The sequence below is a fragment of the Lycorma delicatula genome, chromosome 4 (assembly GCF_047948215.1).
Source record: "Lycorma delicatula isolate Av1 chromosome 4, ASM4794821v1, whole genome shotgun sequence".
Lineage (NCBI taxonomy): Eukaryota > Metazoa > Arthropoda > Insecta > Hemiptera > Fulgoridae > Lycorma > Lycorma delicatula.
The window spans coordinates 69,076,005-69,091,231 of NC_134458.1; the positions used below are offsets into that span (position 1 = coordinate 69,076,005).

General features: G+C 30.1%; 1 protein-coding gene across 3 annotated transcripts in view; it reads right to left on the reverse strand.

Moving 5' to 3' along the window:
- Positions 1-5,206, reverse strand: part of Esyt2 (extended synaptotagmin-like protein 2) — a 96,241-nt gene extending 91,035 nt beyond the window's left edge. For 2 of the 3 annotated variants that reach the window (XM_075363263.1, XM_075363261.1), the window contains exons 1-2: positions 4,721-5,206; positions 3,901-3,942 (exon numbers count right to left, since the gene is read on the reverse strand). In XM_075363263.1, the coding sequence (XP_075219378.1) occupies positions 3,901-3,942; positions 4,721-5,017 (339 nt within the window). In that variant the 5' untranslated portion in view covers positions 5,018-5,206. The remainder of the gene's footprint in view (positions 1-3,900; positions 3,943-4,720) is intronic. The other variant, XM_075363262.1, reaches the window with a different exon arrangement.
- Between the last annotated feature and the right edge of the window lie 10,021 nt (positions 5,207-15,227).

A 15,227-nucleotide genomic window follows, 5' to 3' on the forward strand; every position in this document is an offset into this window, starting at 1 on the left:
CTCATTTTTGTTAACCATTTTGATTTCCTCTCTCCTGCTAGTAGTTTTTCAACGAAGTGTTAAAAAAAGTATAAGTGTAAAGAAACAAATATAATAACACAAAATCTGCTATCTCATAATACAAATATCCAAATGTTTATTACAATAATCTAGCATCAAGGACAATGTCCCAACCTCTACGATACATGATAAGATAGTACACCATCATACATCCTTTCATTCCATTCAGTTCTTCCCAGTATAGTTATGCAAATGGCATAAACAATGGTCTGAAGAATGGTGTACAGGCAGACCAACAAACGTGGCATTAAACTTATATATTCACACTGTGGTAAACCATAAAAAAAAATATTTTTTTACATTCAACAAATTCTTAAAATTCCCTTTAATTATAGACCAAATTAATAAAATATTTACTTTTAAATGCCAAAATACTTGATAAAAACTAAATTATGAAAAAAAGTGAAGTACTATAAGAGAATGAGTGACTGTAAGACCTTTAAAATTCTACACTAATGTACAACATTTGGAAACAGGCACACAAAAAAAAAGACCAAGATAGCATATCACTTAAGAAATATATTCTTAAGAGCTCCAGAACACACATAAAGAGTCTAACTCACACACTTGAAAGTAACAAGGGCCCATACGTAACAAATCATATGTAACAGATGTTCTTAACATTAAATTTTAATAAACATCTATTAGCGCCCTTATTTTAATATCAATTTTTTTTATGAGGGAAGTAAGAAAGTTATTGATGAAATTGTAATTTACAAATAATGCTAAACTTACAAAATACTCTTAAAATCCTAATTCTGGAGTTACAAACACTTTTTGAATAAATACAAAACACACACGTATAAAAACTACCTTGAATAACATAATTGAAACATATTTTATTTACTGTTTAATATTAAAAAAGGCAAAACCTTGAAGTATATTCTATGAATAATAAATAAACTTTACACAATTAACCAAATCAAATAGCATTATAAATTAAAGGTGCTATTCATTTTCTGTACTTCTTTAAATAAACTATTTTCCAATGAAAACAATAATTACCTTTTGAATCCTATCAAACAAATCATAAGCTATTGACACAAACACAACCCCACAAAATAGCTATGGATTCAGCATTAATTTTTTTTTATGACCAGCATGATTAAACTTGAGACCACTTTACATCATTAAAAATTATACATAATTTTCAAATTAAATTATAACATTTTTTTTGGAAGACATTTGATAGCTAATTACAACTAGTTCTTCAATAGAGCATACAGGTGGCACTGTTATTAATGGCACACCACTACCTTTCGGTATACAGCCAAATAATATATATATATATACACTCATTTAAATCTGTTAACAACTTGGGTTATTACTATATGCTAAACATAAAGCTTACACATTACAGGTAACACACTGATTACAGCAATCTTTTGCCTACATGGATTTGAAACAGTGTGGAACAAGTCCCTGTGATTCTGTGTTGGTGATCTGTGTAGCACAGTACAAGATTAGTGGGCCTTGTACAAATGATTCAATTTCAGCACCATCGGTTAACAATGGTACTTTTTTAATTGTAACTCAGTACTATCTAATGTATCAGATATACAGATATCATTACTCTTAAAATATAAAACAGACAGTTGAAATTGATATTTCACATATTTCCTTTCATTGAAATGACCAATAAAAAAATGTAAACGTTTTGCAAATATTTCAATGTTAATAACCCAAAAAAAAAAAAAACAAAATTGTCATTTTCTTTTGATATTATCAATAAAATAGGATGCAAAATGGAAATACAATATAAGAATTCAATATTAGATAATGCATGTAATGTGATGTTACATGAAAACAATTTGTAGAAAATATTAGTTAAATGTATCACTTAAGTTCTAATAAATTACAGAATGTTTTAAACATATATTTTTATATTTAATTATACTATAATTGTAGATATGGATATTTTCATAAAATAGGATAAGCCTGAATACGATTTGTGTATAAATATTATTCAAATAATTTTCATTATATGATTTACAAATCTAATATATGAACCTTTAAGATTTGACTGATTACTGAATGCATTAAATAAAATTATATTTTTTTGTAAATTTCATCAAATAAGTGCAAAGATGGCTTTGTATCCTTGAGGCCTTTGTCACGTTTTTATTTATTGACACTACTAAGAAATCACAGACAACCTAAAATTATGATATAATAATACATCAAAATAATATAATACAATTTTATTATGATATATATCATATACATAAATTATATATGATATATATCATAATTAAGACATTATGATACACACAGTATATCTTGATATTGCTATAGGAGCAGTTGTGTAAAGTTGTTATTTATGTATACAGTGTAACTTAGTATGATTAGGTATTCTTATCTTCAGATTAACAGCTCTAACTTATAATTTTAATCTCTTATATAATAAAGCAGAATGTCCTGACTGATTCACTGACTCATAATCAACGTACAACCAAAACTATTATACGTAGAGGCTTGAAATTTTCAGGGTACCTTCGTATCTTTAAGTAGACATGCACTAAGAAAGGATTTTGCAAAATTTTGATTTCAAGGTGTTCAAATCGATAAAAAACTAAATTTGTGTTAACAGCGCTATCTGTTGGACGTAAAAGCAACATACGCTATACTAAATATTTTACGATTCCATTGCAATGTTTCCGATGTGTCTGCTACAGACTAAAAAACTACTGGACCAATTTACACACTGGGAAGAAGGGAGAAAGGGAAAAATCAGAAAAGGGAAATATCTAAAAAGGGAAGAATGGGGGAAAAGAAAACAGGGAAAAGGAAATGAAAAACAGAAAATGGAAAGAGGAAGGGGAAACAGGAAATGGGGAAAGAGGAAAGGGGTTAAGAGGAAGGGGGAAGGGGAAATGGGGAAGCGGGAGGGGATTAAAAAAATATATATATATATTAAATTAAATTTAAAACAAATAAATAATTAAATTAAAATGGAATTAAAAAAATTTGAATATGTAAAGCAAATAATTGAAAATAAATAATTGTAAAGCAAATATGTAGATGCAAAAAAATTGGTTGAGATTAAAAGCGTAGGTAAAGCATGAAAATTAAGTAATTCATTACATCTGTCAGATAAGTAATATTAATACATTGTGTGTGCGCGCAGAGCAACAGAATGAGTGTGTGAGTACATCAGAAGAATGCCATTAAATTTTACAGCTGTATTTCTCTATCTAAAATAATTTAAAATGTTCACAATAAGCACATGTCCGGAAAAGGCTTTGTTTTAATTCCAATTAGGAATAACAAAGAATTTTACCATGATTTCTGCTTAGCGGCAAATGAGCCTATACTGAAATTCATAGAAAACCAACAGGAATCGAAAACCGGGAAAGAAGGGAGAAAGGGAAAAATCAAAAAAGGTAAAGGGGAAAATGGGAAAAGAAAAAAAGGGAAAGGAAAGGAAAAAGAGAAAAAAGAAAGTGGAAAGGGAAATGGGGGAAGAGGAAGGGGAAATAAGGAAAAGGAAACAGGAAGGGAAAACAAAGCAAGCCACGACCCTCTGATCGTGAAGGGAAGCACAAGTAACCATAAAGCACGGGCAAAGCCGTGATGGGGGATGCTAGATTTGGCATTGTAATTATTTTTTTGTTTATCTTTACTGGACCTTTATATTGAACTACTTTAATTCATTCATAAAATGGATTGGTCTAACAAATATTCATCAATTTTCTTCTTCCTTTTTTTATATTAAATAATTTAATAAAACCACTCTTAGAATCCACAAAAAAGCTACAAATTTCTGAGTAATCAAAAAGGTAAGCATAATTAAAGACATTTTTGAATTAGATAGTTCTAATTCAAATTCAATCAACTTACCTTATTTAGCCATTCTGCCCTTTCCACGTCAGGGAAGAAAACCTGAAAGATTATATAAAGTAAAAATTAAACATGATGGTAAATAATAACACACACAAAAGCAAAACATGTATCACTATGGAAAGTATGCACACAATTTTTGGACAGACAACCAAGGAAGACTATTTGTTTCATAAGATCTTACTTCAGTATTCTCAATCATCAAAGATAAAAATCTGAAACTATTTTTAAAATTTGGGCTTAGGCCACAATATAAATTGTTTCAAATTTTGTTTATTACAGTAAAATTAAACTAATAACAGTATAACTATAAAAAATTGAACATTAAAAACCCATTATTCTGTACGTAGATGTAGAGGAGTTAATGTATTTGTACAAAATTTTGGAGAATGTACAAGATACTAAAAATGTTAATACTAACAATGATAATGTTAGACCGTGGTCATCAAAATGCTAAGAGGTAATAAAACTGAAAAGTAAAAGCCAAAGTCAACATACAAAGCTATGACTTATTTAAACTCCTTTGGTGCAACGTTTAAAAATCTGGCTCAAGTGCAGAGATTATAATATCCTAAAGTGATCTTAAGTGCCATCATTCCAGGCTAATCCACAAATTAAAATTCTTTACAACCATTCTAAATTTCTTCTACCATACAATTTAAAATTACACTTGGAAAGTTCTCAGCTTCTTTAAATACAGTACGCAATTACATTTCTTGATTCTAGAAAACGGCCGCAATTGTTAAGAAATTGAAATTTAAAACATTTTTGGAACCATAAAAAAAAAAAGAAATAAAACAAAATGTAATAAGAAACATACCCACGCCGGTAGTTCATCAATTCTAGCTAGAATCACATCTTTTTCATTCGACATCGCCGCGGCTTTGGCTATATTGCGTTTTAACTCCTTTGTCTTTTTCCATTCTTCTCGCACTACAGACAAAATCACCGGTGCAACAAACCACGCTGCGCTAAAGTTGAAATAGCCCACCAAATAAATAGCAGCTACCGCACAAACTTTCTTAAATGCACCATATACTATATGCAGAATACTAGTTGACGATGAAGATTTTCTAGGCGGGGCTGCTGGAATTATTTCTTTACTCGGTTCAGCCATAGCAAAACAATTTTCACGAACAAATTTGTTTTACGTATTTTAGTTAGTTCTAAATAAAAAAAAACACAACCAGCTCAAAGGCACGCCCTTAAGAGATAAACTTAAAACAGTCTACCCGCTAGACCATCCAATTAATAACTACTACTACCGCAGTACTCGACAACCCAGCTGTCACTTTTAAAAATAGAGATTACGTTATTGTTGCAACATAATATAACCTATAAACCTGATTGCACTACCGTTCCACAAGGTCATCAAAACATCACGCACATAGAGATATAAAAATACCATTCTTATCATCTCATTCTAGAAAATAAATTACTCACTCTCATCATTTTTACAGTATAAAAATCGTATTTCTAAGAAGGATAGGTAATAGTAAAGTCTAAATAATGACACGTTTATTATTATAACTATATTTTCCTCTCGCCGCAATAAATGAATAAAGAAACTAACAAAAAGCTTTTCCATAGTGAAATTATAAATAATTTTACGTATTTTTAATTTTTATTTAAAATATTCTTTTTTGGTATTGCAATAAGTGCAACTGAAAAGGCTATGATATATTTGAACTCCTTTAGCGCAACGCCAATAATCTAAACATTTCATTTTGTGTTCTAAATTTAATCTCTTACTATGGCAACAATCTGTAATTGGACCTCGTAATCGTCAACAATATTAGGAGACATATTAAGAAATCTGTCTCCTAATATTTGACTTGTCAAGCTTGGAAGTCTTTTATTTTCAGTAATTAAGCTACTGCTTACATAGTTCTCAGGATTAATGGAGCATACAAGCAATATCCCAGGTGCCTCCCATGCCACTCCATCCCACAAACTAGGACTAGGATGGAGTACCTATTGCAGGTATTCCCTACTAGGAATTTTCTTTATAGAACTTATTTCTTCAAGAAAAAGCTGAAGAAATCTAATTTCTGAAATTAAAGTAACTAGCAATGCCTATGGTCTTGGGTAATGAAATCCTGATCGAAAACAGTCTTACTGGAGATTGATCAACTTCTTCCTTTATTTACCATTCACCTCTTCATTCTTGGATAGGTACCATCATAATTGAATCATTTGCCATCCTGACTTCATCTGTGTTGCATTGCCAATAAATAAAATCCTATCCTGACAATGCCTAATGAAGTAGATGTACCATTGCTAATCACATACAGGATAGTATTTCAAATGAATAATACTAGTGTTTCTGTTGCCTGGAGTGTACAGTTTTTGAGTGATTTGTCAGATAGTAAGTTTCCATTAATTTCTTGATGTAGTTTGCAACAAGATTTAATCATACTTTACTAAAATTATTATTGTTAAATATTTATGGCCTACAAACATGCCCAAGACTTCATCTTAATTCATACAAACTAAATTACTCTTTTTTTAAATTAAAGATTTATAAGTGTTTGTAATTAAAATATGGAACATTTGTTTATAAAAGGTTAATTTCTAAAATATAACTATAATCATTTGTACTGAACTAACAACAAAATTATTTCAAGTAACCCAGCATACCATACTGTGAACTACAAGAAAGGAATTTATTATCTTCTGTTTCTATTTTTAATAAATTACCTAAAAATCATCTGATTAATTTAAAACTGAATTTCCTTTTTCAGAAACTATATTACTTTATTGATGAGTTTAATTTTCTGCATAATCATTTATTCTGTAATGATTTATTTTTTTATCCTCTTCCCAGAGTTGGACATTGTAAATGAGTTGTAGTGACTCACTTCTCACTCACAAAGACACATTTTTCTGTTCTTGAAGAGGCTTTAAATCATTCATTTGTTTGTTATGTTTACTAATACTTTTATTTCATCTTCATAATCAAAAAAATACATGCATATCTGATGTAAATAAATAAATGAGATATGTTACAGGAAGTGTTGCATAGTATGTTGTACTATGCAACACATTCTTCTTTTCTTCTGGCAGAAATGAGTTGTTACTGAACTTATGTCTTGTGTAGGGAAATGGCAGGGTAGTGTTAAATGGACTATCTATCCAAATCCATTTAAAGTTGTATTTCACTGCTTCTCCAGATACTGGGTACCTATATTTCCTCAAGAAAATAAGGTATCTTTCCCACGATGAAAACTTCACATTAGTAATTTATGGTTTTGTACTGGTCAACTCAAACATTTCCTGTAACAAATTGCAATTCCAACAAGTATTAAAAAACCACCTGGAAACAGTCTATCTTTTCTAATGAAAACTTTCATCTACCTACATAAATTTAGGGCTTGAGGCTACTCAACTGAACCATAAACCACCATTCAGTTACATCACTGCTATAATAGATTTGAAATCATCTTGTGGGTGAAGGTCACATGACTTTCTCATCTTGTCCCCCACCCTAGTCATATTCTGCAGCAGTGCGAGTACATACAGCCAGTACATCATCACATCCATCATTAACTACGCATCAGAAATCTAATAAGCCCACACACAAATACAGTATTTTCAGTAGATACTAAACCACAAAAACTGAAATCAAATCTTTCAATAAGGTATTTTTTCACACTTAAGGTATTTTACATACACAATAGGATTATCTCATTCTAAAGAATTTTAAGTGTTTTCCCTTATATTTCACAATTGAACTAGTTCATTTCTTTTTGTATTGTTACTGAGTAACAATCATGTACAGAGGATCTTTTGTTAAATAAAAAACTGGCATAATTATGATTTATATTATTTAGTTTAATTGTTATTTTAAATAGTTTATGTTTACTATTTCCAGATGTTGTTATATCATGTTTGTCACTGCATACACAACTTTTATTTTGTAATACAATTTTGACCAGTTCAGATTACGGTTTTATATCAATCATGCAGTTTCTTTGGCTGATCTTTAATTGTGAAAGTTATGTTAATTATGTAAGTTAAAATGGCAGCAAACAGTCCTCATCTTTGGAAATAATCTAAAATATTACTTATAGGGAATATATAATTATTATTTAAAAGAACTTGAGCAGAGCAAAGCTAATGCTAGTATAAAGGAGGTTTTTAATGTAACACACAAAGTGACTGCTACTATATGTTTGTATCAGTGCATGCTGCATAAAATGTTTGTCGTGAAGGTAATGAAAATGCATCACCTCAAAGTAAATTATGTGAACATTCTTCTTTAGATTTGCCTCAGAAAAAATTTCTCATACTAACTGGGTAACTGATCTGGACAATTTTAATAAAAATATAGTTCTTTGTTCCATTCAAGAATTTTACAAAGAAGATAGTATCTGACATGCAGTAAAATTAGTGATATTTTCAAGACAAAAATTTTACAGGAAGTGCATATTCCATGAGCAAAATTATAAGAAACTTAGGGTTCTGCTTTCATAAGTGTATAATGACAGCAGAACATTTTTGATGGAGAAGTCTGATATTGTTCTTGCTCAGGTAAAGTTTTTAAGAAAATACACGAAATTAGATAAAATAATTCTCTACCAATAATTTACCTAGATGAAAAGTGGGTAAACCAGAACCATTCCAGGAAATACATCTGGCATAATTCAGCAAGCAGTGGTGGCCTTAAGATTCTGGTTGGGCAAGGATCCTGTTTAATTTTATGCCACGCTGGTTGCTATGAACTTGGTTTTATAAAAGGCTGTGCTCTCATTTTTCAGTTGAAGCATATAAAGGACTTCTACCAAATGAATGGTGATGTATTCTGAGAATGGCTTGTAAATTTGTTGCAATCTTTGGAAGAAGGCTATGTTATCGTGATAGATAATGTCAGCTATCATTCTGCGCTTAAAGAGAAAATGCCAGTGACCAACACAAAAATGCAGAAATTGCTTCATGGTTAGAAGAGAAGAAAATACCACACAATTCCTGAATTACTGTCTATTGTTAATGAACACAGAGAAAAAGAGAGTATGAGCTGGCAAGCTTGATGACATTGCAGCAGAAATGGAGATGAAGTTGTTTGACTATCGCTGTTTTACTGCCAGTACAACCCAAGTGAGTTAATTTGGGTGCAGATAAAAGGGCAGCCAAAAACAGTACATTTCAAATAAATAACATAAAAACATTATTGGAAGATGCCATAAACCGCATAACTATAGATAACTGGAGAAAATGTGTTAGATATGCAGAAAACCTTCAAGTAAAAGATTTTCATTCAGAAGGATTGTGGAACAATCACTTATTTTGTACATTGTAGTGAACTTACAAGATGACAAGTGTTGAAAATACAACAGATTTATCACGTGATGAAAACATATAATTTATTTAAAGTGATATTTACTTTCAGACTATAATTTATTGGATTTTGTATAAAGTTTTACAAATTTTTCAGTTTTAAAGCCCATATTTAAATTTAGCTGTATCATTTCCAAATTTTTGAACATGTGGGAAAATTAGGGAAATATTTTATGTAAAATAAGAAGTTTCAGATAAGAGATAGGCAACTTCTTATATGCGCTAGAGTAGTCAATAAATATTTTGCGGCTACTAAATACATAAGATGAGTAGACAAAACGTTGGCCTGTAAAGAGAAAAGGAATAATTCAGTGTCTATTATTACCGCCGTAAAGGGGGAATGAGAAGAGACCTTAGGCAGTGGAAGGAGAAAGAGCACGTGACCTTCACTGGCAAGATGATTTAAACTCTATAATAGCTGGTGGAGTCCATGTTTGTGAATAAAAAAAATAATACTAACTAAACACACATAATGAACTAGTAGGATAGTTGGATGGCATGAAAAACAAGTATAAAAAAATCTTAATGATGCTTGTTTAAGTATACAACTTAACCATAAAATTCTATGAATAGAATTTTAAGAATAAAATTTTCTAAGAATTTTATGGATATAAGATATGAAAATATTTAAGGAAATTTCTGTATCCTTTAAGAATATTGGTAAGAAATTTGCATTATTTATCTGCATTATACAACAATAAAGTGAAGTACAGTAAGATGTAAAATACTATAAATAAGAAACTGTTCACGTTATCTTAACTCATTACTAGCGACCGGATTATATGCATTTGCATAAGCCCATTCTCACTAGTTACTGCAAATTTTCTTTAAAATCTAGTGATGATGCATATTTTTGCTATATTTACAATATTTTGCAGTAGGGTACCTACCAAAAAAATGAAATCTTACGTTGTAGCCGGCCAAACCTATTAGCCTCACGGTTCTTACAGCTCACTTAGCAGCCACATGTCTATTGTTTTGGTAGGATTATGAGGCCAAGTAAAACACAAACTCACGTGAGACAAGGACGGACAATACCGTTCTGCGTTGCAATGCCTACTGCAGCACTCCTCCCACTAGGCAATTAAATTATGCATTTTATTGTTGACGCGTTCATTGCGTCAGTTTAGTTTTTTATTTGTTTGTGTAAAGTTTAATGTGTAACATGCCTCCTGAAAAAAAAGTATCTCTTCGTGGATAGCTGACTATTCTGGAATATTTACATGCGACGGAAATATTTTATATTGTCGAGTTTGCAAGAAAAATATTTTGTGCACAAAATAGTTTCAAATAGACCAGCAAGTCAAGACAATTCTTCATATCGCAGGATTGCAAAAGAAAGGCTCATGACAACAACTAGTAACAGTGGCAAGTAGCAGTGATTTCACTTCCAAAGTTAAAAAAAAAAAATCACTTTAGCATGGATTTATGTGAAGCATTACTTACAAGCAATATTTCTCTTCACAAACTTACAAATCCTACCTTCAAAAGATTTTCTGCGAAAATATTGCTTGAATCAAAATACACTAGATGAATCAACATTATGTAAAAATTACATACAAACAATTTACCTGCATGTTCTGGAAGAAATACGCAATGAACTCAAGGCTAGCTTATTTGGATTTCAACTGATGAAACTACTGACACTTGTGGCTATTACATTGCAAATTTAATTGTCAGTGCATCAAAACTAGAGCCCTCTTCTTCCTATTTGGTGGCCTGCAAACAACTTGAAAAGACAAATCATTCTACGATCGCCAGATTCGTATGAGATTCAGATTCATGAATGAGGGTATTAAAAAAATATTTCCTGAATCTTCTGCAGATGAAAGACTGTTTATATTTCTCTCAGATGCTGCTTCCTGTATGATCAAGGTAGCCAATTATTTTATCCGAATTTGATTCATTTAACATGGATTGCTTACGGAGTACATCGACTCACTGAAGAAGTACGATCCACGTTTGGGAATATAAATAAACTGGTTTCATCAACAAAGTGTTTCTTAAGGCACCTGCACGCAATAAGGCCTGTAAAGAAAAACTGCCAAATGTGCCTTTACCTCCTGAACCAGTGATAACTCGATGGGGAACGTGGATTGAAGCTGTGCTGTTTTACACTGAACATTTCGAGGCCATCAAAGGTGTAGTAAACGATTTTGGCAGTGCAGAGGCTATGGCAGTTTGTCAGTCCAAGGAAGCATTTAACGATTCTAGTATAAAAAAAAAAGTAGCTGTGATTAGCACCTATTTTTCACACATATCTGTGAGTATTAAAAAGCTTGAAACTCAAGGTTTGATGTTGACTGAATCTATTCAGTTAATGAATAAAATCCGCCAAATGAACTCTGCATTGCCAGAGGTATTCCTGTGTAATCTTAAAGAAAAATTTTGAATAATAACCCAGGATTTGAACCTTTGTGTTAAATTAATAGTTTTATTAATGGAACGGGTGAACTTTTGCCAGAAACAATAAGTGCTAACATGGCTCCCAAATTCAAATACTGCCCAGTCACCTCAGTGGATGTGGAGCGATCTTTTTCCACTTTAAAAATATTTTGACTGATCAAAGACATAATCTTACTACTAAACATTTGGAACAGTACCTGATTGTTTACGTTTACAAAAGTAACAAAAAATTAAATAATTAATTATCAAATTTATCGATATGTTATTCAACTACTTACTAACTGCATGCTGATTTTGAAATAAAAAAAAAAATTACAATTTTTTTATTATTCAAAGTTGCATATTTTGACACTTTTTCATATTTGACAAGCATATTTTAAGCATTTTTCATGCATATTTCCAGCTTTTTATGTTGCATATAATCCAGGCTCTATTCATTACCATTGATTCAAATGATAATAAAACTGAATGAAGATAAAAATAATTAATAATAGTTTTTGCAAAATAATCTTTAATTTTTTTGTAACCTTTTATAACTAAATCAATCATTTACCATTTTAGTAGAAAAAGAAATCAAACTTGCACCCTGCAATAAAAAGGGTTAGTTTCCCAATAAAGGACTGATGGTAGAGCATTACATTAAACATTTTTAACTGCTTTGAAGAAGGATAAGTATTCTCAAAATATGACATGCATTAACACAGTAATTAATTTTCTAAATATTTCTTCTCTGTCCCAATGCAATGATGATGAAATAGTGTATTTCTTTATTAAAAAAGTAATTAAATAACATTAAAAGTTCTTTAATGTCATCAATATGTTAAGTGACTGTAAATTATATTTACTCTATCTATCTCCTTAAATAGTACAAATAGCTTTAAAATTATGAATTTGAAATTTTGCATGGTACCTATATGTGTAATGTTTTTACTTCAATCTTTATTTCTTGCTTACTTTTTATAAAGTATATTTTTAACTTTGCATTATTCATCTACTATTTAACACATTATTACATTTTTAGTATTTGATAATAATTTTATAAAACTAGCAATTTTTTAAAAACAGACCACTAGACAGCTTGTACTTGCTATTCTGTATATTTTATACACAAAAATATCCACTGAAAAATTGTGCTACACTGTAAATAGAAAAGGTAGGTATTGATTTTTAATATTATCTTGAAAAAAGTGCACATTTATTTATTATTTCACAATTGGTTCCTTTTTGTAAATCGCTTTTGTGATTGGTTTTTACTAAAGAAAACACAATTATCATAATTTTTATATGATATTAATTATTATGACTTAATCATGATTGAAAATAATAATTACTGTGATTACTTTAGCAGTTTTCATTTTTTTAAATGTTTTCATTTTTTAATCTAGCTGAATTATATTTTTGTACCTTGAAATACAATCTTTAAAATAGTTTTTCTCTCAGCTGTCTTTGAAGTAGACAAGTGGTGGCCATAACAAAGTGATTTTCTTATAAATAAAATATATTAATAAAAATTTTAACAATTTTATAGTGTAATAAACTGTGTGCCAAATATGTTATTGCCTAGATTTTTTGTTGGAGTTTTGTATTTTCAATGAAATTAAATTTTAGTTACTGTGATTATATAAATGTTATTTCTGTATTAGCTAAAAAAAGACTTTGATTTTTTTTCTTCCATTGGCATTATTAAATAAAATCTAACATCCTTTATTTCTTCCAATGTTTTGGGGGAAGAATTTTTTCTTTGAGAATTTAATGAAATACCAAGCTTGTGAAGTTACTCTAATCAGAGGAATGATGTGAAGAACAATAATACAACATATACAAATACAGTTGCAGTAATTGTTGACATAGTTTTTTATTACTTATCTAATAATATTTTATCAATTTTTTAAGTGAAAAAAATTACTCAATATTCTTGTGATGATTAGAAATTAAAATTGCATCGACTAATTAAATTACAAAAAAAATAAATAATTACTGCACAGGTAACTGGCTAGCTACTCTTTTCTTTATTCAGAATAAACAATGTTTTAAATAATGATATTTAAACAACTTGAACAATGCTTTAAATAAAAATATTTGCTTATTCTTTGGTTCATCAATTAAAAGTAAACTGGAAATTCATTTCTACCAATACTTAGAAATGTTCATGCATTTAGAGTATGTATGATCTATTCTTTAAGATATCTTCAGAAATAACAATATAAAAAAAAACTTTTGAGGGTTCAATTACACTTGAATTTGCTGACATTTTTATTAGGATAAGAAATTGCAGTACAGGGTTCTTCACTAGATTGATCACAAAAGATGAAATACTAATTACAAGATAAAAATATAACACAAACACAGGAAAAACTTAGTTTAGATCTTATTCATCAATTTATGTTCAACTCAACAATGAATTTTTTCATTGTGTAGTAAAAATTACTTTTACATGCTGATTTAGTTTTTACTGCACTTATAGCAGCCAAACTTACTATCTTAAATATAACAGTTCAGGTATTATCTTCAGTTACTGAACAAAGTAATTACTACATAAAAAATAATTTAAAAAAATTATTTAAATTTTCATTATTTATTATTATTCTTTTATTTACTGTTCAATTATTGTTTTTCTGATTTACATGCAAACTAATAAGAATTTGTATGTAGGTGAAACACATTATTCAACATTTTTCAATACCACAAGAATGTAATATTTTCTTAGTTTCATAATTGGAGATTGACCGTGTTATTTTTAGTAGTACTAAATAGAAAGTATTCTCTTTCACAGAAAAAATACACGCATTGTGTTATAAAAATATGTTTTGATAACTTGTTATTTGAGTCATATATTGTTACAAAATGTTTAAAAAATTTTTGTTTTTCATCAAAGTGATCCTTCCTTTCTTGTCTGAAACCTGTGACCCAATTGAAATCCTGCTGAAAATTTCCCACTGTAGCTCAGTACTCTGCCATTTGAATCGATGTGCCTAACATTTCTCCAGCCACCTCTTCAATTTGGTCCAGCCATCTTTTTGGCAATCTTCTGCATGACCTGTTGCCCTTGTGTTTTCCCATTATGACTAGCTTCTCAAGATTTTCATTGAACCTACAGAATATATGGCCTAAAAAGCACAGGATGCGCTGGAAGCATATTGTAAACAACCTCCTCGTATACCTACCTAGTTTATAATTGAGTTGTTCATCAGCTTTTTCGTCCATGTCACATGGAGCATTCTTCTGCAGGCCCAGATTTTGAATGAATCAATTTTCCTGTGGTCTTCCATCTTGAACTATCAAGACGGAAGACCACAGGAGAATTGGACTACCAAGTCTCAATGCCATACATGACTACTGGGAAGACTACTACCTAAAGCAGTCTCAGCTTTGTATTCCTTGTGATTGCCTTATCCTTCGAAATAGCTATCAACTCTGTGAGCGCCTCCTTCGTCAAGATAATTTTTCTTTGTATTTTGGCCAACGAGCCCGCATCTTTATCTATTGTGGATCCTAAATACATGAAATGGTACACCTTTTTAAAAGCATCACTCACTGACTGGAAGGTCGTTGGCTCTGTCTATGATCATCATTTTTGTTTTTCC